Genomic DNA, 23061 nt, shown 5'->3' with positions numbered 1-23061 from the left:
AAAAGGCTTAGCAATTTCTCTTTTGGGCCTAGAGGAATCCAATTTGCTAACAATTAGATTTATGCTCTCCCCCTGCAAGTTTCGCTCGCGTCCAGCTGAAATACCCGCTAACGCAAGGGTTAAAAATTACGCCAGTTAAGTAACGTCGCGTGACTTAAATCACGCATAGTGACTTTTTTAATTTATTTACTATATTCAAATTATTTTATTTACTTTATTCTAATTTATTTACTTTATTCAAATTAATTTTATTTACGTATTTACTTTATTCTAATTTATTTATGAACTTAAAATAAATATTGATTCGATATTATTCATTAAATAAATATGAATATTTTTGCCCCAAAGTTGATCACTTCCCAAAATCGGCTACTCACCATTTTATCCCGAAAAAGTTTGATCACTTTTGCCCCAAAGAGAATGTTGAAAAAAAAAATAAAAAATAAAAAATAGCGGGAGAGAGTGAGGAGGGTGTAACATCCCAATATTTTTAACTATCAATTTTATTATTTTATTAATTGGTCATTTATTGATTTAATAAGTTATTTTAAGTTTACATACTAGCATAACACGCCACACTCCCTCCTTCAAAATTCCTTCTTTTTAACTTTACACCCTTTTGGAGAAAACATTTGATTGAGATATATTCTTATTTCTTCACTTCCTGTTAGAGCTGCCCCTCACTCATATGTCTTCTCTAATTTTGGTTTCCTCAAAAATCCTTACAATGATCCACTTTGCTCACCGAAAATAAATTTCCAGATCTTATTCTCCCTCAAATTCATGTAGAACTAAGGTAAGATTTTCCCATCATTTATCACTTGTTTCTCTTGTCTCCACTTTCTCTCTAATACTAGGGTCTCCTTTTTGAAGTTTTGAGTCCTTTCTCTCTTGCAAGCTCTTTTGTGGAACTAGTAGCCTTGTTAGGATTTGTGCAACTAGGAGGAATAAAGCGTATAAGGTAAGGGTTTTTTCCCATACGTCCATACTAAGTACTAGGATGATGTTGTGAATTAGAAGTACAAATTCTTATCTTTTGAAAAGAAAAACAACTAAAATATATATTTAGGTGGTAATATTTAACAGTTTGCAAAAGTTTATGCTTTATTTGTTTTTGTGATGTTAGGAAAGAAATGTTAGATTTTTTTTTGAAAAACCAAAGAAAGGAAAAATATGATAATGTGAGTATTGTAAAAAGGGTATAAATTTTAGAAATAATGATTATATGGTTGCTGAAATTCTTCCTGGATAAATTAATAAATGTTTAAATCTATTATAGTATATATGTGACTATATTATTTCCTGTAGAAAAATGCTTGTAGTGTTATTTTTAGCAATATATGTGGCTATATATTTCTTGGAGCAAAATGCTTAAGTTTATTTTATTTTCCGGTACGGTTAATAGTCTAAATTTGCAGTATATGTATAGCTTAATTAATTCTTGTAGTTAGCTGACAATAGTTAATGTTCTATACTCCAGTAAAAATAATTAAGTTAATGAACTATAAGAATAAAGTTGTTTGTTACTCATGAGTATGTACGTGTTTGGTAAGACTTATATGAACTCAAAAGATGAAAGGTAGACTCTCCTTTTACATAGGATATGTTTTGGATTGATGAACATAAATGTGAGATCGTTATCGAACTAAAATAATAAGAAGGGAAATGAGCCCTTTATGAAAGATTTCTTTTGTCATGTACATGATGTTGTGTTATTACTTTCTGTGTGGTTGCCTAAGTGGCGGAGATTGCATCTATTTTTATTATCATGACATAAGCATTTTTGGTGTGCCTTAGTGGCGGCATAATATCATATTGCATTGTTGTGCCTGTGTGGCGGGATTTAGTCTTCATTTTAATGATCATGCATGGCATATGCATCTATGTGGATGTCTTAGTGGCGGGATTACAATTATATTCTATGTGGATGTCTTAGTGGCGGGAATTATATCCGGATCATATAGTTATAAGAGCATGCATCCTCTGCATAATTGCATTTAGTCAGTTGTATATTTGTGATTTTATAATTGATTAAAATATTATAATGCAAATGAAATGTGTGTGAACTTTACTTAAAGAATATGACTTGAATGTATTTTCTTAATTCTTTTTGATTGAGAAGTGTTGATATTGTCTATTTTATGACATTGTTTCTGGTGCTTTGAGTATGAACCAATTTGGATAAGGAAATTGACCCTTACATTAATATAATGTTGCAGGTACCAAAGATGATATATGAAGTTTGATGTGTGATGAAAGCGTACGCGGGGACAAAAATTAGGTTTTAATTAAATTGTAACTTTAGAAGAAATTTTTGAAGGATATTTATTTTAAGAATTTTAATTAAATTATGTTAAGAATCTTGTATAGGTTTTGCTAACAAGTTATTATTGATGATAAAATAAAAACAATAGTGTTTTTCGAAAAATGAGAATGAATTAGGCGTGGTGTCTTGGATAAAAAAAAAAAAAAAAAAAATCAGGGTGTTACAGAGGGGGAGAAAGTGATATGGTGTGAGGAATTAAGGAAGTATGGAAGGATATTTATAGATGGGAATGGTAGTATAGGATATAAACATCATTAATGTCGTAAAAAAACGTGTATAATGGATAAAAAACGTGGAGATTGAATGTTGAAAAACTGACCAACCACAGACCAAAAAATGTTTGTTCTTCGTCTCTGACCACCGATCAACGTGCGTGAGTTAACTCGCGCACATGTCAGTGGTGCGTGACCTAACTCACGCAAGAGTATAAAAGGAAAACATGTTGGGCACGAGCAAAAAGGACAATATGGTTTAACTATTTTTAGCCGCTCGTAAGATGTCAATATGGTTTACTATGAGTAGTGTCCGGCTTAGTTTAGTCATGTAGTCTATCCGATAGTTTTGTGATTGCTACCCCTCATTTGATTTCTACTTAGTTTTCTCTCTTTTTGTTCATAAATAACTTAATGAATTGATGAGCGTTATTTCATGAGCATCCTTGCACTAGGTTTCAGCACCGAGCACAAATCGATCCAATTGGTATGTGTTTGAAACATTACACAAGTGTTCAGCAACGAATTAGATCTTAATAAATCAATTTGCTGCAATTATCCTACAACGTTGAAATAGAGTCCTTTTATATTGGTTTTATTGTTGAGCAAAATAGTAAAGGAATAAAATCAAATTGGTGCTTTCATTATCAAACTCAAATCGGTGTTTTCATTAACAAACTCAAATTTGTTGGCCTGATACCAAACTAACTAGAGATTAGTTCAAGATCGAATTGTGGTGTTTCGCCTAGAACAACTCTTATAGAGGAAATGTTATTTAAACAACAAAAATTTGATAACATATTTGACAACTGTATTAAATAATTAAGTAATTGTTCAAATAATATTTCTCATTTAAAATACATCTAATATTTTATGGAAATATATTATGGAATAACTAAGTAATTGTATGTTCTCGTGAATAATATATATATAAGGTTTGTGGTATAAACCCCGACCACCACCAAACAAACTAATTATCCAAATAATATTTCTCCTTTAACGATACATCTAACAGGGAAAAGGAAAGAATGGTTGCATTAAGATAAAAGATGTCGGTTCTAGATTTTGGGTGTAAAGAAGTAAACAATCATGTCATAATTTTTTGGGGTTAAACATTTTACTCCCTCCCTCCCTGTATATAAGTCTTTTTTGCTTTTTTCACATTTCTTAAGAAAAGTTGTCAGTGTAATTAATGTGTTTGTTTTGTGCGTTAATATTACCAAATTGTCATTTGTTTGTATGTATATTAAATTTGACTATTCATATTTCAAGACAAGTTAATATTAATTAGGGGTATGTTTAGGAAAAATATTAATAAATGCATCTAGTAATTTGAAAAGAGGTTTACATTAAAGGACAAAAATAAAATCAGATGAGTGTTTAGATATAGAGACGGAGGGAGTAACTTTTTTAATCGAGTCAAACAATAACATGACAAGGTCAACCGCGTGAATGTTGACTTTTTTGAGCGTCAAATGACCTCACAAGAAATGTATAATAAAATAGTAGTGTTATTTGAACAACTCTTTTAGTACAACTTTTAAGACAACCTTGTTATTATCTCTTCTCATTGTTCAATAACAACAGAGAAATAAAAAGAAAGAAAGAGAATAAGAAGATAATGTGAGTATGAGATAGAAAGTTGTACAAAAACTGTTGTAATAAATATCATTTTCTCATAATAAAAAGCTAATTCTATGTCCACCATTGACCTCATAAAATAAAATTAAGGACAGTTATATTTTTACCATACTTAAAGAAATAACAATTTATTATAGATAGACAATAAACTCATGCATAAATCTTTTCAATAATTCTACAAGCAGAATCAGCAAACTCCTCAAACCTAGTCATGTTAAAATAAACTTCATCTTGAACTTCATCTTTGTAGCTCTCAATATCACGATGACAATAAAGATCAAGCCTTCGAGCTTTAAGAACATAATATTCAGCAGCTTCATAGTTATGTTCCCGCAAAGAAAATTTTGCTGAAACTAAGAAAGGAGGAATATTACGCCGATAATCATTCGCGCATGTTTGATAAATTGGTTTTCTAGTGTCATTAGATGAATTTGTAGCCAACTCTTCCATGCTTGCTCCTAAGATCTTTGCTTGATCATCGGTGCAATCGACAAGGCTTGTGGCTATGCCAACACTGTTCAGTACCAAAGCATTTTCTGAAGACGTGACACATTTCATACATGTTGCAGGGGTGTCCGAATTACGGCATAAGGTTTTTATTAAATTCAGATCTGCTTGAATCAATGGTGGAGATAAAATGAGAAGCATAAGAAGAAGAAGAAGAAGCAGCAGCATTTCTCTTTGCTTGTCTAGAAAAAATGCCATAGTTATTGTATAATTGTAAAATTCAAAGTGGTTGATGCAAATATTGCATACATGGTGGGGGTCCTATATACTCTTATTTTTGGTGCATATCAACTTTTGTTGGTCAATAAGGGATTTTAAATACAATATTTTTTAGACAATGTTGTTAATAATATTTCAAAGGGACCTGTTTGTTTGAATGTAATACAAAAAATATTAATTTCTTTTTTATTACCAAATAGTTATTAAAAATATTAATTATTCAAAATTTTAATTTTTAAATAAAATATTTACATTTTCTTATTTATAGAATATATATTTTAATAAAGGAATATCATTAAAAAAATTATTGAGACAATAAGAGATATAAATGTCCTTTTATTTTTGTAGATTTTTCAATAAAGGATTTTTTTACTTACCTTTGGTTGAGAATTGTTTAAACCAATATTCAAAGTTGTGTTCTACGAACGGTTTGTCTTTGACTAAAATTCATTAATCTTTTGAGTGCAAATGACTTGATTTTGTTACATTGATTTTTTTTAAACTAAAGGTATCATCTGTTAGCAAATGCAAAAATTAATATTCTTCTTAAGGTATATGAAAATCATTTAAAGAGTTGACATCTTCTGACAAATATTTTTTCATATGCATTAGACAAAGATCAAACACGAGATCATGCGTCAAAAAAGTAAAATATTGAATGTTGAATAAAATAGTTAAGGGACACAAATATATACCACTTGGCTGATCTAGATATTGATTGCTAATATTATTATCTCAAAAAATTGGTAATTAAGTTTGTAGAGAATGTTATTTACAATAGAAAAAAGTCAACCTCTCAAAAAAATAGATAAAATTTAATAAAAGTATTATATAATTCAAGTATTAAAAAAATAACACAGACAACCATTAAAAGAAGAATACTTTTTTTGAATAGTTAAAAGAAGAATACTTATTTCACCTAAACAAAAAGAATAATGAACGGGTTTTAGTTTTTATTTGACTTGTGTTTTTTTATAATCATAATCTTTGACTTCTGGTCAAATTGCATTTTCCACATTTCTTCAATAAATCTTTTTTTCAAAACTTTTTAAGAAGCCAAAAATATATTAAGCAAAGTCCAAAAAAGCATAGGCTCATCAAACACTACGCAGCTCATCAAACAACGCTTTTTAGCACAAGGGTGTGTTTGAGGGTTTAGAAGGAGAATGGAGTTTTTTTTTTTTTAACAATAGGAGGAGAATGGAGTTTACTTTTCTTTTTTAAATTATTGACTATATAACATGTTTTTCTAAAATAAATTACATGTGATTGAAATATTACATGATCGTTTATCATGTTATTATATTAACTTTTTAAAAAATATTTCATAGTGTTCATAATTTAAAAACATTACTAGAAAAAGTAAAATTAGCAAGGGAAATTAGTGATGGAAAAAATGAAATTCCTCACAAATTTCATGGTCACAAAATTTAGTGACGGAATTAGAGAGGGATTTCACGTTTTCCCTCACAAAATTTCCCTCACTAATTTTTATTTTTTTAGTAGTGAAATGAAAAATAAACTCTCTCTTAAACTCTCCGTCCAAACACACCGAAGATATGTCTATCAAGAACTTAAAACAATGTCACACAAACATAAAAGTCCACACCATCAAAGCCAAAAATTGGTAAACACACCAAAGGTGGAGAACCCAATACAAGCAGACAAATATATCCACCAAGAGTGAATATATAAAAAAAAAATTAAAAATAAAAGGGTAGAATACTACACCATCACGTCACTCTAAATTTCTCCATTCTTCCTCTCTCTCAAACCCTAACTGTCACACTCGTTCTTCTTCTTCTTCTTTCAGATGGGTGATTTAGGGTCAATTTTGACCCAAAAATCACTCATCCGAATTGTTTTTCCTTCTATCATAATTTAATTGAATATGTGATTTTACATATTTTCTGTTTTCTTTCGTTTGTTTTTGTGATTTCTTCGTCTCTGAACGACTCTGTTTCTTTTGATTTCCCTTCTTTGTGCGGTGTGTTTTTTATTTCCCGTCTTAGTGCGGTGTTTATTTGATTCAGGTTGAAAGATTAGTTTTGAGCAAGAGCAGATCCGATCAATGACAATAACTTTCGCGTCGTCAACGTTGCAGATCCGGAGACATGAATATAGTCATATTAGTCATATTTGTAGGCATCGGTACTTTGTCATTTTATGTTATTACCATGGATGTTGTGAGTTTGTTCACAAATTTATCCTTTTTGTTTTTATCGAATTTGGATTTGTATTGTATCGATGTACTCTATCAATTTGAATGAATGAATATTGTTTATTTTTGCAAAAAAAAAAAAAAAAAGGGTAGACCAAAGAACCTTCAGTTACCAACCAATTTTCAGAAAAATATGATTGATCGGTTCCTCATTTCCATATCCATCATAAGACAACAAAGTGTGTGTTTGGGTGGGCGGTGGAGAGAATTAATTTTAATACAATTGAGTTTGAGAGAATTGATTTTGCTTAAAAGTGAGTTGGATGTGAATTGATTTATATTTGGATACTCTCACATAGAAGTGATTCTTATGAGTTGATGTTGTTTGAATAGTTTGAATCAAAATTAATTTTAAATGTATAATGACCAACTTATCCTTTTTTTTTTTTTAAGGAACTTATCCTTTTTGTTGTATTTAAATTCACTTTAAAATATTAATTTACAAGAGTTGTTTTTAAATACAGTAAACTATAAGCACCGTAAAATATAAGCATGATAATGAAATGAAAAACCACCATCATCGTTCTAATCAGTCTTTTTTTTTGTGTGAATATATATAGAGTTTTAAATTTTTTCTCTCTCTATATCTATATATATATATATTTGTTTTTTTTTGGTAGTGTATATATATATTTGTTTGATAATCTTTGATTTTTTTTAATGCTAGTAATATATTAAATAAAATATTGGCAACACAATGGGACTAATTTTGGAACATCTTTTTTCTGCACCAATACAATAAGAAGCCGATAAGGGAAATTGTAGCAAGCAACCATTGAAAATACAGTAGAACAATTAGAGTAAATATTGGTAGACATCTCTTTTTTGTACCACTCTTGTACCATCCCATGTGGCAGGGACATTTTTGTAAATTTACCCATTTTTTTATTTTGTTTTTCTGATTCATTCAGAGACCATCCCCTCTCTCAAACTTCCCCTTTCATCTCAAATCATCCGCCGCACTTCCATCTCTGGTGATACTGCTCGTTTTCCAAGGGTATCTTTGTTTTCTCCTATCCATAATCAAGAAGGAAAAGATCATTGCTTAAACATCCATAGCAAAGTAATAAAGGGTCGTCTTCCTTGATTGCTTTCTCAGCCACAACCTATGGCAAAGATTGAATTCCTCAGCAAAGAAAAATCAAAAGTATAGTTGTTTCTGAAAAGAAAATTCCTCAGAATTTGACGTGTGAGTGTATGTGTCTGGGATAGGAGTCATGAAGGAAAGAGTATGAAATAACATGCCTTCACCCACATCTTTGTGCTACCAGTTTCTTGTTCCTGAACAATTCTAACATTTGGATTGAAACTATGATTACACATGTCAATTAGAGGGAGCATCATGGGAATGTCAAAGTTTACCCCATTCGATTGCTTGTTACCATGTAACTTGAATGCTCTAGATGAAACTGCTGACATAGCCCATCCAAGAGATGAAGCATCTACTTCTTGGCAATCGAAAGGAGAAATTTGCATAATTTTTTATGTCCTTTTTTTTGTGTGGAGAAGAGGTGCCACGGCCGGTGAAGGAAGGAGGAACCACGGTCGGCGGAGGTGACGGCAGGATATGAGTTTTATTAGTTCCGGCGCCGGCGTCGGTTTTTTGTCAGTTGTGGTCTGTGGTGGTGGTAAAGAGAGAGGGAGAAGAAAGAGAAGGGGAAAGGCAGTCAAGAGAGAGAATTCATTTTTTATTATTTTAAGTTAAATTGTGCCACAAGAGGTGTATAAGGTGGGATTGCCACATAAAGTGGTCTACCTATAACCACCCAACAATTAAGGGTAAAGCTGGAAACAAATATATACTTTATGCAAAATCAATTTAAGCAGACGCAAAACTGCTACATAAAGCAGCTTCATCTAGAATCAAGTTTAAAGGGAAAAAAGCACGTTTTCAATTGGATGCCAAACATCCTATTCATACCATAAAATCACGTTTGATGTGCTAATCGTGCGTTTGTGCTTCTCAAACGCAGATCCAAACAGGGGCTTAAGACATGTAATAAAAACGGCAACAAGAATAAGAATTATTCCTTATCGAAATACTTTTGTTCAACAGTCGCAACATGAAAAGCAAAACTTTTCCCAAATTCTATTTGTAATGGGCTCCTTAGATTGTTGGTCATCGTGTGTTAACAGCTGATAGACTCCTTTAACTGAATAGTGTTGTGAGTTCCGGTTGATAATCACACCAATGAAAAACAAAGATGTGTGGAGCAAAGGAAGTAATAATCAATGTGTAAAGTGTCTCCAAGCAACAATAACAAAAAAACAGACCTAGTCTAGTGTAGAGCAACACCACAAGCATATACAAAGAACAAAGATAAGCAATGAAAGAAGAAACAAACACACCAAAAGATTGTTGACCCAGTTCGGTCCAATATGACCTAATTTGGGGGAGAGAGCAGCTCTCCAATCCACTATGATGAAAGTGTTACAAAGAGTTACAAGAAAATAGCTTGCAAGCTTACACAAGAACAAGATCTAATTTCTACCCATTTGTGTTTCCCACTCTCTCAATAATGACCCCTAAAGAGAAGACACAAAAGGAAGCTTTTGATCCTTCCAATGGTGAAATCTCACTACCCAAGATGTTTACAATGTTTCCCAACCCAAGAGATCCTCACTATAAAGACACTCAACCCTAAAGTTACCTCCTTTGTAATCCAAGTTTCTCTCTCTTCAAGCTCTTCTTCAAAATCTACACAAGAACACTTATATAGCAGTCTTCAGTTGATAAAATCGTGCCACGTTTTCCAAATCGTGCCACGATTGATGCGTACGACCCAAGGTACGACCAACCTTATCCTGAAAACTTAACCAGCAAGTTTGAAAATCGTGTCACGATTTCACAAAATTGTGCCACGATTTGACACCCTGCAAACCAGCTCACGGCATTACAAAATCGTGTCACGATTTCTCTGTTTTTCCAAACCACAAATTTGAAGCCAAATTTCAACAAATAGCCTTCAGCTGGGTTGTATATCCTAGTGCTTGTATCTACAATATTACCCTGAAAAAACAATATTATTAACAAAGAGTAACCCTCCAACACATGCTCCTCCTCCCAAGTAAATAGTCTCCTCATCCACTTCCACTTATTTCCATCAACCCCCAACCTAACTTCCTCATCTCAGCCACTGTTATATTACTATCAACATGAAGATAAAAAAAGTGGTTGAACTTGTATCGTAAAGGACCACCTTTCAACAAGGGATCATTCGAAAAAGAAGAATTCTTGCCATTACCCACTCTCCACCTTTGAACCACCCCCTTAAAACCTTCAAACTCCAGGATAGAACAAACTTTATCCCATTTTATCTGGTGAATTTTGCGAGCAACCTTACTAACCCCCCGCCCACATAAAAATAGTTTTAAATGGGATTCAAGTAAAGAAAGTAAATTGGTAATGACGACAAGACATGTTTCATAAGAGCAAGTCGATCGCCCGTAGATAGGTTTTTACTTTTCCACCAATATATTCTTTTTCGAATGTTGTCAAACAAACGATGGCAAAAAGACAAGGGGTGAGGGTTGCCACCAATAGTAAGCCCAAATAAACAAATGATATCCACTCAATTTTATATTTTAAAACAACAGTGGCTTCCACGCTGGTCATGATTCCTCAACATTAACACCTATCAGAAAGCGCTTATGAAAATTCACTTTTGAACCAAGTACGAGCTCAAAAAGAATTAAATTTTCCTTTAAAGCTCGGATATTTCCTAACTTTTCTCCCCTAAAAGCAACATATCATCAGCAAATTGAAGATGATAAAATCAAAAATTGGAATCTTCACCAATGACATAACCAATAAAAAGACCCACATTCACGTAGGAATTTAACATCACATTCAAACCTTCAGCTGCAATAAGAAGAAAAAAAAAACGGTGAAAGGAGATCGTCTTGGTGTAACCCTCTATCCATCTTAAACTCGTCGGTGGGACTGCATTAACTAAAATGGAATTGTCACTGATTTCACACATTACATGATCTACTTACACCATATACACAAGAAATCTATCTTAACCATAACCACTTCCAGATACTCCAATTCTAGAGTCATAGGCCTTTTTGAAGTCAACTTTGAACAAAATGAACTCTTTTTTTTATTTCTTGGCATCATCAACACCTTATTATCAATGGCAATACCATCCACAGAAGAAAAGAAAAATCTAACCTTAGATTTCTCGGTCTGTTGGCCAACACATTCGCCAAAAATTTATACATACAACCAATTAGAGATATGGGCTTAAAACCTTATTGTAATCAATCTTATTCAATTTTTTTATTCGTATCATTTTGTCATCAATACAAGACTAACGACTAATTTGCTCATTATAAATATATATATATATATATATATACCAATTTGCTCCCTCTTTCTGGTCCATTTCAGTCATTAACAAAAACTAATACCTAAATTAATCCCTTAAATTTTGACCTATTTAACATTTGAATTAAGCCAAAGTGCTTACCAATGTAGCTGTGGATACTGCTAGCTTTCAGTTGGCCTTAATATCACTCGATTTGCTCTAGATATGGTCCTCTGACACATGCAACATATTTCCTCCAATACTCTACAAAATTTTGAAATTTGTTGAATTTATGACAAATTAAATATTAAGATAGCAACCGCTGTTAAAGAAGGTTTGTCAGTCATTTTCACTTGTCCAGCATGTTGAAATTAATTCCATCATTCAAACAATAATATTTCCCTTTCCTTTGATAAATCAAACCCCACATTCCAATTTGTATCCAAACGGTTTGGAATTATTATTCAAATTAAATGTTCTCTTTATTTATATTTATAGTTTCTGACCATACTGATAATTTTTTGTTTTATATTTATTTCTCGGATAAACCAAAACTTGTGAAGTATTTAATAGAAGGTCGTGGATCATGTGAGATATGGCAGATATGAATCTTGTTGCACATTTAATATCCCTTTGCATATTCGTGCATATATTAATAGGCCCCTCTTTGTATGGTATAGTATAGTACCCCCTACATTTGCTAGCTAGCTTACATTTTTTCTCTACTAATGAAAATTGATTTTATGCTACACTTGAGTTTGTAGTTCCTACAAATATGAGCACTTACTCTCTTAGAGCCCACAAATCTTTCCTAGTTGTTATTTTCTTCACGGTATTTTCTATTGGTTGGTGCCTTAGAGTGATCCCAAATCATGGTACGTGACATGTTTTACATTTTATATTTTGGCTTCCTTAACCGTTGCCCCCGGGGAACCAGTTAACATGACCCTTTACGTAATTTTGAAAGTAACACATGAATTTGATATTGTTTTTCTCGTAGTTACCTCATGCATAAGTGTTCTAGTATCATGTAATGATGTAAGTATCTATGTTATTGCCTTGAGTATTTCACATTCGTTTTTATTCTCATGTTCCAGATAAGGTAATGCACTTACAAGAAGAGAGAACAACAATTATAGACAAAAAGGTTTGACACATTTAGTTTCAACATTGTATAATGTATAGTTACTCACTTCACTTGTGTCAAGAAGTGAATGATCAATTGTGATTCACATATTTGTGATTTTGTAGGAAGGAGCAAGAGAAGGTAGCAATGTAATGGAACTCTATCCAACCGGTTCCACCATACCAGATTGTTCCCATGCATGTGGACCATGTTCACCCTGCAAGAGAGTCATGGTAGGTTACAACAAATGTTCTATGGCAGAGTCTTGTCCTATGGTTTACAGATGTATTTGTAAAGGAAAATACTACCATGTTCCCTCGAATTGATCGATCGATGATCATAGTTATTAATTTTTGTTAGAAGTTTAGGAGCATTGTTGTTATTCTGAAGGTGATGATGAAGTTTGGGTATTTTTACCATTTGGAGCTACTTAGATTTGTTAGGCATTGTTGTTTAAACAAAGGGAAACTTTTTTATCATGACTCCATCTTTTGTTGCTTGCTTGTGTGTCTTGACTTGACTGTCTTTAAATAACTGAAAAATGAACATCATATGAGAGTTATTTACATGAAAAGTAAAAACTACCCATGCAAGGTTATTGTCTTAAACATTCTTGAGTGTATCACTAGATAAAAATATGGCCTAAAATGTGGTTATAAATGATGAACACTTGTCACAAACTCGATTCAAATTTTAAGATAGTGTTCAAGTCTTTTTCTAGATTCATCAAGTCACTCGAGTCACACTCAAGGTGTTAGTTGCGAGTGTGTGTTGTGATGAGTCTCATAATTTTTTTGACTCATAAATGGTGAGGTGACATATTTTAAATTGTATGTCATGCAATCTGATGATGTGGAATACTTAATAACCACAAAGTTACAAAAATAAAACTCTAAAACTTCAATTAAAATATGATATATCACCATTTTTAAGTTTAAAAACTGAAGTGAAAAAAAGGATGAAAAATGTGTGATTTTAAAATGGAGGGACCATTTATGTGAGTAGGTTAAAATAGGGAGACAGAAAATTAAGCTTATATTAAATTACAGTTCAAAAATCTGAACAAAGGGACCAAGACTGTCCTTAATTAAACTTATTTTATCACACAAATTTAAAATGAGAATGAGTGTATTATTTGGATTATGGAGAAAAGCTATAGTTAAGCAGTTGGTATAAGTAGTTAGACATTTCATAACATCTTCAAATATTGTAACATCAAAGTTCTCCAATCTTCTGAGAAACTTGATTCATGGAAGCAAACCTGTTTCTATTCCATGTCTGGTTTCATACCTTCTCAGATTTTCAACACAAGAAAAGTCATAAAGTGGCTTAGTGGCTTCAATTCCTATGAAATTACATACTACTAATAGTAAAATAAAATATTTTTTAGTAGTGCTAGAAAGCTTCATGATATTCAAGAAAAAATAATGTAACTAATTTCAAGCAAATTAATCAGATGATATTTTTCTGTACAATGTTTTCCCCCTTATAGGCCTCTAATTACTTTAAGAAGTTCTTTACAGTTCACAAGAAGAAAACCCAGAAGAAAAATTCATCCATTTTGGGGTTGGTTTAAAACGTAGTAAAATATGTTTCATAAGCATCTTGAGAGAAATTCGATTGGTATATATAGACATCATTCATATGTAAACCACCATTATTAATCCCAGATAGTGAAGCATAGCGGCAGACTCCAAAAATGCTATAGCGAAATAGTATGTAGCACAATGGCCGCTATTTTGAAATTTTATACAGCTTATATAATTTACACAGACATAAAAATGTTGTTGTGTGCCAGTGTGACTTATATGTCCCACATCGGATAGAAAAGTAAAGGTTGAACATCTTATAAGTAAGAGGACCCATAAACTCATTGCCTTAAGGTTTTGGGTAAGAGTGTGGTGTCTCTCTCTTGTGGGGTTGTTCTAGCATGATGTCTCACATCGGATAGAAAAGTAAAGGTTGAACACTTTATAAGTAAGAGGACTCATAAACACTTTGCCTTAAAGTTTAGGGTAAGAGTCTGAGACAGAGGAACGGAAGAGAAGCCGAAATGCGATGACCGCTACACTAAAATAATCGCTATAACGAATTATGTGACTATGTTCTAAAACCAAACAAAAGAGGGACGGAAGGGAGTGGAAAGCATTCAAAAGAAGAAATGTTTCATTAAAAATAATAGATTCTTAGAGCAATATGGTTCTTTCTCATGTATCTTCGATGATATGGCTAAAATTTACTTTCGTTAGAAATGTGATATATACGCTTCTTATTGGGAAGAAAAGTTGGGCTAATGTTCGTGCTTTGAGGGCTGCTCTCGTCTTGTTTGAGGCTATGTCAGGTTTGAAAGTTAACTATCATAAAAGTTCGTTGATAGGGGTTAATATTAATGCTTCTTGGTTGACTGAAGCGGCTTTAGTGTTGGGTTGTAAATTGGGTACAGTGTCGTTTCTCTATTTGGGCCTTCCGATTGGGGGTGACTCTCGTCGGTTATTATTTTGGAAACCTGTTGTTAATCGAATTAAATCTAGACTGTCTGGTTGTCGTAGTCGGTTTCTCTCTTTTGGTGGTCGCCTAATCCTTCTCAAGTCCGTCCTGACTGCTCTTCATGTCTATGCACTTTCCTTTTTCAAAGTTTCGTCAGGTATAATCTCTTCCATTGAATCTCTGTTAATTAAATTTTTTTTTTTTGGGGGGGGGTAGTGAGGATAAAAGAAAAATAGTTTGGATTGGTTGGAATTCTTTGAGTCTAAAAAAGGAGTATGGAGGGTTGGGTGTAAGGAGGTTGAGAGAGTTTAATTTAGCCCTGTTAGGAAAATGGTGTTGGCGTTTGTTAGTGGAGAGGGAAGGGTTATGGCGTAAGGTGTTGAGGGCTAGGTATGGTGTGGCGGATGGAGGTTTGGAGGATGGGGGCCGGAGTTGTTCTTCTTGGTGGAGGGAGATAGTGAGGATTAGAGATGGGATAGACGAGGGTGGGGAGGGTTGGTTTTCGGTTTGTGTTAGGAGGAGGGTGGGGGATGGTTCCGATACTGATTTTTGGCGGGATTGTCGGTGTGGTGATGTTCTGTTTCGTGAGCGCTTTAGACGGCTATATGATTTGGCCGTCAACAAAGTAATCACGGTTAGGACTATGTTTTTGTTGGGGGTGGAGGTTGGTGGTGAGGCGTGGTAGTGGCGTCGTCGGTTATGGGCATGGGAGGATGACCTAGTAGAGGAGTGTAGGGCTTTATTACTGACAGTTTTTTTGCAGGAATCTGTTTCAGATAGATGGTTGTGGCTACCGGATCAGGGAGGCGGTTATTCAGTCCGTAGGGTGTATGACATGCTGACATCACAGGAACAGCCTCAGTTACATTCATCTATGGAATTAATTTGGCATAAACAGGTACCTCTAAAAGTATCTATTCTTGCTTGGCGGCTTTTGAGGGATCGCTTACCTACGAAGGGAAATTTGGCAAACCATGGCATTATTCATATGGAGGGGCGGTTATGTGTTTCCGGTTGTGGTCATGATGAAGATGTGAATCATTTGTTTTTGTCTTGTCCATTTTTTGGTGCCTTATGGTCTTTGGTGCGGGAGTGGCTGGGGGTTGAAGGTGTTGATTCTTAGTCTATGGCAGACCATTTTTTGCAATTTATTCAGTATGCTGGTAGTTGGAAATCACATCGATCGTTCTTCCATTTGATTTGGCTTTAGTGTATTTGGGTTTTATGGAATTAGCGGACGATAGAGTTTTTAGAAACAGGCAGAGCTCTTTACCACAAATGTTAGACAAAGTAAAATCATCTTCTTTGTGGTGGTTAAAAGCTAGTAATATTGTTTTTAGCTATGGTACTCATAATTGGTGGTCGAGCCCTTTGGTTTGTATGGGCATCGATTGATAACTTGTGTATTCTTGACAGGACTTTGTTTTCTTCCATGATTGTTTAGCACGCCTTGTGCTGCAACGATTACGTTTGTGGTAATATATATTTCATTTTGGCTTGTTCAAAAAAAAAAAAAATCTTCAGATGCTTAGAAATGTGATCAAATTTATGATACCAAAAGTTTACTTTGGTTCTGGATCAGCTTATGCATCATGCATGAACAAAACTAACTACTACCAATGTAGTAACAACTAGCAGCCCTGTAATATAGCATTGTTTGGATAAACAACTTATTTTGAAGCTTATCATATAAGCGCTTAAAATTAAGCTATTTCTACCATACAAAATAAAATAAAGTCAAACTGTTTTTGTATAATCTATAATAAATTACTCTGGAGAGCTAATGGAAATAAGTTGAAAACAACTTAGAAACATGACAAAAGCTGTTTGTTTTCATAAGTTCTCTCAAACAACATAACACGTGCTTATGTCATTTGTTAAACTCAAATAAGCAAATCTAATAACAAGAAATCAATAAGAAGAACTTCTAAGTTCTATATATCACATGCCTTCTTAGATTCCGACTTTTATTGCTGCAGGAACTCTTAACCCCCAGATATTCAGACCAAACAATGTTCATGATTTCCCTTGCTTTCAGATGATCAAGTTCAATTCTCCTGTACCAAACCCCTAGAAATTCAAAAACCCTACCAACAATATACCTAGAAACTAAAACATAAAACCATAATATATGGTTAAATATTTTTTTTTATAGATAAGGTTAAATATGTTTTAATTCTTATAATTCACTAACTTTTAAATTTAATCACTAACTTTTTTATAGATAAGTTCAATTCTCTCTCTCTCTCTCTCTCTCTCTCTCTCTCTCTCTCTCTCTCTCTCTCTCTCTCTCTCTCTCTCTCTCTCTCTCTCTCTCTCTCTCTCTCTCTCTCTCTCTCTCTCTCTCTCTCTCTCTCCTCTCCCTCCCTCCCTCCCTCCCTCCCTCCCTCCCTCCCTCCCTCCCTCCCTCCCTCCCTCCCTCCATATCTAGTGCAACATTCTCAGCTCTTGACAAATTCTAATTTTCTCGAGCAACACCTCTTCATATACCTCAGTGAGACAATACCCCTGATGCAAGTCCTAAAAACCTCTCGATACACTCCTTACATGTCCATATAGATCATGTACTACATTTTTATTCCCTCCTAGTTGTACATCTTAAATTAAGCCCTTACAATTCTTTCTAAAACTTTACTTTAAGGTGTTCTTCTAAGCTTTTACATGAGTTGTGAAAGCACTAATATTATTAAAGGTGTCTTATTCAACTAAAAAATTTAGGGTTATGATTTGTTCTCCTACCATTTTTACGGGCATAATATTCTTCTTCCACTCCTCGTCAACAATAATGTTGATCTCTACCATATTTTTCCATCTAACTTTGCTAGTACACCAAATCTTAAATATTGATATATCCAATTCTTACGTAAGTCTGCTTATATTTTATGTTTCAAAACAAATCTCACTCTCATGAACTAACTTCTTCGCCCACAACTGTTTACAAAAATGTGGGAATCCTTGTTTATTTTTCACTACATATCCATGTGGGTGATGCATCCACCCTTTCTCATTTGACACTATATTCGAATCATAAAATGTGTTGCTTCTGGAACCAAATTACACTACAACGTATTTGATCCATATCATATAAAGATTCGACTAAGTTTTACGTTGATTAGTAATTTTCTAACACAACGCTTTAAAAACAAGCATATTTGTCAAAATTAATTTGTAGAACTAAGAAAGTTAAACAATTATTACTTGATTGATAAATTTATTTTTCTTGTTTGGCGCTTCCAGCCTCTAAAGAAACTACAAAGAGAACTTTGTCTGCAATGAAAAAGATCAATACAATGCAAGAATCTTAAGCAAAACAAACAATGGATTCCTTACAAATAACTCAATAGTTCACACTGAAAGAGATGTTGTTACTCGTTTATTTATTTAGTACAACATCAATTATTAATGAATTTGGCCATTTAAAACATCATCAAACTCAACTTTTTTAAATAGCTGTAGTCAACTTTTCTTTTATGCTGCTGTAATTACATTTTATGAGTTTGTTTGGTAAGACTCATTTTTTAACTTCTATCTTATATCTTATGTCTCATAACCTCATTTGATTAAAAAGACTCAGTTTCGTAACCAACATTTTTTCATGAGCTTGTAACTTATTTTTATTAACTTATAGTGTTTTTGATACGCTAATTTAAAGTATTTTATAGCTTATCATTATTATCTTAATTTTACTTTTGTAATCTTAATGAAAAAAAATTAACTAAATATATAATTTTTATGTCATTTCATATTTATAAGTTAGATCAACCATTAATTTTACTACACACTACAAATTTAATCAATTAGTTTTTATGCTATCAACTATTGGTATAAGAACATATGTTATAAACCAACTTATCAGTTATACGCTATTTTTTACCAAACAAAATTTAGTAGGTAAAGCATATTTTATTTTAATTTATATTTAGATTTGGCCTCCTCAAAGTCGTGTTTTGTAGTTTTCCAGGAAACTTCCTACTAAGTTGGAATTGGGTTTACCAGAAGCATTGTTAGGACTAACGTTAATTAATTTCCACTTATGAAACAGACAACAAGAGTGATGGCTGTTTGAACGAATCGTTTTCTTGAATATAAGTGAGTCTGGAGAGTTGAGACGAATGATCAAACTATTTTTTTTTTTAACGTTAGTGGGTGACCAAATTTGTCGTTCGTTGAATTATGTACGGTTGTACTTGTCAAATTTCTTCCAAGTCAAGTATTGGAATTCAACGTCCAAGCTTAGACTAAACATTTTTTGTCCTCTCATATAATAATAATGTGTGTAATGTCTTTACAATTTTTTCCCCGAAATTTGCTAGTGACTTCGGAGGAATTAGGAAGATAAGTTGTGAATGATTGAGATTATTGAGATTGAAATAATATCCTATGTGCAAACTCATGTTGATTATTAAAGATTGACATTAGTCAAATTTGAGAGGATTTTCATTGTCATCCAAGCTTATGGATCGGTCTTTTAAGATGTTCAAAACCGACTTATAAACAGAATTGTTGTATTCGATTACTGAGTCTTTACTTATATGATATTTCCTCCAGTTCTATTTATAAGAAAAAGTTGACTTTTTAGATTCATTAAATAATTAATGTATTTGGTATAGAATATAGACTAAATACATTATTTATGCAATTAATCAAAAAAGTCAAATATTTCTTATAAATAGAACCAGAGATAGTATACCTAAATAAATAATCACACTCACAATTAAATGATATATTATTGATACGTTAAGTGTGACTTAAATATTCACATTAAATGAGAGATTTTATGTTGGATAAGATATAAATGACATAACTCATATTCCAATATCTTTGAGTTTTTGGTGAAAATGTGATATTCAGTTTATTTATATGGTTGTTTCTAATTTAATACTCCCTCCGTCCTAAATAGTATGACGTTTTAGGCATTTCACACGTATTAAGAAATTAAATTAATTTTGTTTGGGAAATAGATATTATGAGTTGTTTTACAAAATTGTCCTTAATAAATGGTATGGAAAAGATAAATTAAAGAATTGAAAGAAGAGAGTAATAAATAGTTAAGGATATAATAGAAAAAGTAACATTAAAGTTTCATTGATATTGTAAAACGACATATAATTTGGGACAAAATTTTTTTTCAAAGCGAAAAGTCTGATTCAGTATGATGGAAGTAGTGAGAGTTCAAAACATTATATATTTGACCCATGAATAGAAAGTCTTCTTGGTGGAGTGGTGGCGTGTTTTGTTGCTACGATGGTGCGCAGTGCAAGTATAGTGAGTGGGATATCAACACATGAGAGAAGATCGTCGGTATTATGTGTGAATGATAATTTCGCAATGACTAGAGAGGAGCAACCAAATGAGTGAATCATCAACTTCGTCCCTGAATTTTTACGGGTCGGCCAACTTCGTCCCTCAATTATGCGAAATATCAATTTAATCCCTGAATTTGTTAAATGTCAATCAAGTTAGGCATTCAGTTCAAATGGAGCGTTAACGGGGCTGACGTGGCCGTTAACCTCTCACATGTCAGACGCCACGTAGGCAGGGACTAATTTGGCCGATAATGACCTAAATTTTCAAGGACTAAGTTGATTGAATTTCAGGAAATTGCTCTTCTTCCCCAACGGCTCTCTTCCTTCTCCAACGACTATTTCTTTCCCAAATATATAAAATTGGAACCCTAATTTTACAATGTGTAATCTACACTCGAAAATCTCCAAATTTTCTTCCAATAATTAAGGGTCACGTTCTTCCCCAAATCAAAAAATCGCAAACCCTAATTTTTTTTAATTGAATCTGAAAACCAAAATCTGCAAAATTCATTCAAGCAAAACTGTTGAAATTGAATCTAAAATGATGGGAGGTGGTCATATGGGCAAAAAGAGCTATCAAAGTCAAGCTTCATCTTCATGCTCCATGTTTAATGGTGATGTGAGAGTGCTTGAATGTTGTGTGGGTTGATGAAGCTGAAGAACTAGGTTACTTTAAAAACAATGGAATTTGTGCTGCTCATGGAAGAAAGACAAGAATGATGGAGAAGGTTCAGTCCATGCTTAAGGCTAAGGAAAGTGGCAATGACGAGGTTTGGAGGGCAAGGTTGATGGAAAGTGAGCTTAGGGTGATTAAGTTTATGATAGTTATAATCTGCTTGTTTGAGTTTTGCAACATGCTAATGTATATTTCTAAGGTTGTGTAGAGTTGTAATGATTTTACCATGAAAAGAGGTTGAAGATGAATGAAATGTTGCATATCTGTTATAATTTTACCATCAGATTAGTCCCTGAATTATTTGTGTTACTATCAAATCGATCCCTGAATCATTTTAAAAACCATAAAAAAAGTCCCTAAATTATATTAACAGAAATCAAGTTGATCCTTGAGGCATAAATTTGCAGAACAACATAAAAAAGGCAGTAGATACCAATCAAAATAGTAATAAGTCATAACTAAATGATAAAAACATGAAAACGAAAATCATAAAAACGGAAAAAATATGGGCGAAAACGAATAGAGAAAAAGGAGAAGAAGATGAACAAAGTTACCTTCAAAACAAACAAAATCTTCCTTCAAAAATGCAATCTTGATCGCCGGAGAGGATGATGATCTTGGACAAGTGAAAATGGAGGGAAGAAGAACAGACAGACACTTAGTTGATGTGTTCTGTATGAAATATGAGGATGTATGGTAATGGTAAACATAGGGGTAAAAAAGGAATTGCAGAAAAATGAAGTTAAAAAAGTGAAAATTGAAATTTTCGTATTTTCCATCAATTTAGTCCCTGTACACGTGGCTTTCTTTTTCCCACGTGTACAAGCCAACACAGCACACTAACGGACCTTTTGGACAGAGGGACGAAATTGATGGACGTCAAACAAATTCAGGAACTATTTTGATATTTCGTTAAATTTGGGGACGAATTTGGCCGACCCCTAAAAATTCAGGGACGAAATTGATGGTTCACTCGCAACCAAATATAAACATAAAGTATTCATATTGTGAAAGAAAAAAAAAAAATACATATTAATAATTGATAATCTGAAAGGTTACTTGTTTCTGTTATCACTTGTAATTTTTGGACCACAATTATCATGTAAAATAGCAAAGCTTTAATCATTATCCTTTTTTTCTCTTTAAAAAAGTTGTGTTTTTTTACTAACGGTTTATATTTAATATGAGAGACGAACGTTCAATTTCATAGGAACGGTCCAGCTTATACAATTTTATTTCTGTCATCACTCATATATAGGATTGTCCCTTATAGGGTGCAAACAGTTCTACCGAATGGGGTCTCCCAAATTTTAGAGCCCAATTTTTTTTATTTGTCTAATACATGAAAAACTAATATATATTAAGAACGCTCAAATATTTTATTTGTATTAGGATGGTCAGATGGTTGAGAAGCGTCTTGGTATATTGTTTGTTAGATAGATGTCCTTAGTTCAACACCCAATGGCCAACCTAAATACATTTTTTCTTTAATAATATAACCTTTTTTTTTTATATATTTTTTTGAACACTTGTAACTTTTGTCCCACAATCATCATGTGAAATAGCAAAGCTTTAATTATAATCCTTTTTTTCTCTTTTAAAAAAAATTGTGTTTTGTTTATTAGGGCTTGTCTTTATTACAAGAGTCGAGCCTGCACTTTAGGGTATTTTTTAGAACACTTGTAACTTTTGTCCCTTAACTATCATATGAAATAGCAAAACTTTAAGAGAAGTGTTATTTGAACAACCATTTGGTTGACAACTTTTGAAACAACCTTAATTTACAAAGAAAAATAGGTATTTGCACGAAAACCAAAGCAATAGAGAGATAAAGTAAAAAATAATGTGAGTATGAGAGAGAAAGTTGTCACAAAAGTTGTCGCAAAATAGATGTTCAAATATCATTTCTCAAACTTTAATTATAATCCCATTTTTCTCTTTTAAAAAATAATCGTTTTTTGTTTATCTGAGTTTATCTTTATTACAAGAGTCGAGTCTCCAATTTCATAGAAACGGCCAGCTTATAC

The 23061-nt window shown here is 32.8% G+C and overlaps 3 protein-coding genes across 3 annotated transcripts; 1 reads left to right on the top strand and 2 right to left on the bottom strand.

The window, feature by feature from the left end:
• Positions 1 to 4329: 4329 nt before the first annotated feature.
• LOC25486979 (uncharacterized) lies at positions 4330 to 4884 on the bottom strand. The gene has a single exon (XM_013608812.1). The coding sequence runs from the start codon at positions 4882 to 4884 to the stop codon at positions 4330 to 4332; it is 555 nt and encodes a 184-aa protein (XP_013464266.1).
• A 3228-nt stretch (positions 4885 to 8112) lies between these two features.
• Positions 8113 to 8602, bottom strand: LOC120578386 (uncharacterized). Its single transcript, XM_039831073.1, has 2 exons — positions 8372 to 8602; positions 8113 to 8232 (listed from the first exon to the last, which is right to left on the bottom strand). The coding sequence occupies exons 1-2, from the start codon at positions 8600 to 8602 to the stop codon at positions 8140 to 8142; spliced, it is 324 nt and encodes a 107-aa protein (XP_039687007.1). The 3' UTR covers positions 8113 to 8139.
• Positions 8603 to 12110: 3508 nt separating this feature from the next.
• On the top strand, positions 12111 to 13044 carry LOC25486977 (protein EPIDERMAL PATTERNING FACTOR 2). The gene is made up of 3 exons (XM_013608810.3): positions 12111 to 12314; positions 12537 to 12586; positions 12691 to 13044. The coding sequence occupies exons 1-3, from the start codon at positions 12215 to 12217 to the stop codon at positions 12889 to 12891; spliced, it is 351 nt and encodes a 116-aa protein (XP_013464264.1). The 5' UTR covers positions 12111 to 12214; the 3' UTR covers positions 12892 to 13044.
• The last annotated feature ends 10017 nt before the right edge of the window (positions 13045 to 23061 follow it).

The sequence above is a fragment of the Medicago truncatula genome, chromosome 2, assembly GCF_003473485.1.
Source record: "Medicago truncatula cultivar Jemalong A17 chromosome 2, MtrunA17r5.0-ANR, whole genome shotgun sequence".
NCBI lineage: Eukaryota > Viridiplantae > Streptophyta > Magnoliopsida > Fabales > Fabaceae > Medicago > Medicago truncatula.
Note: the sequence above shows the minus strand (reverse complement) of the source record. Positions and strands in the feature narration are given on the sequence as shown.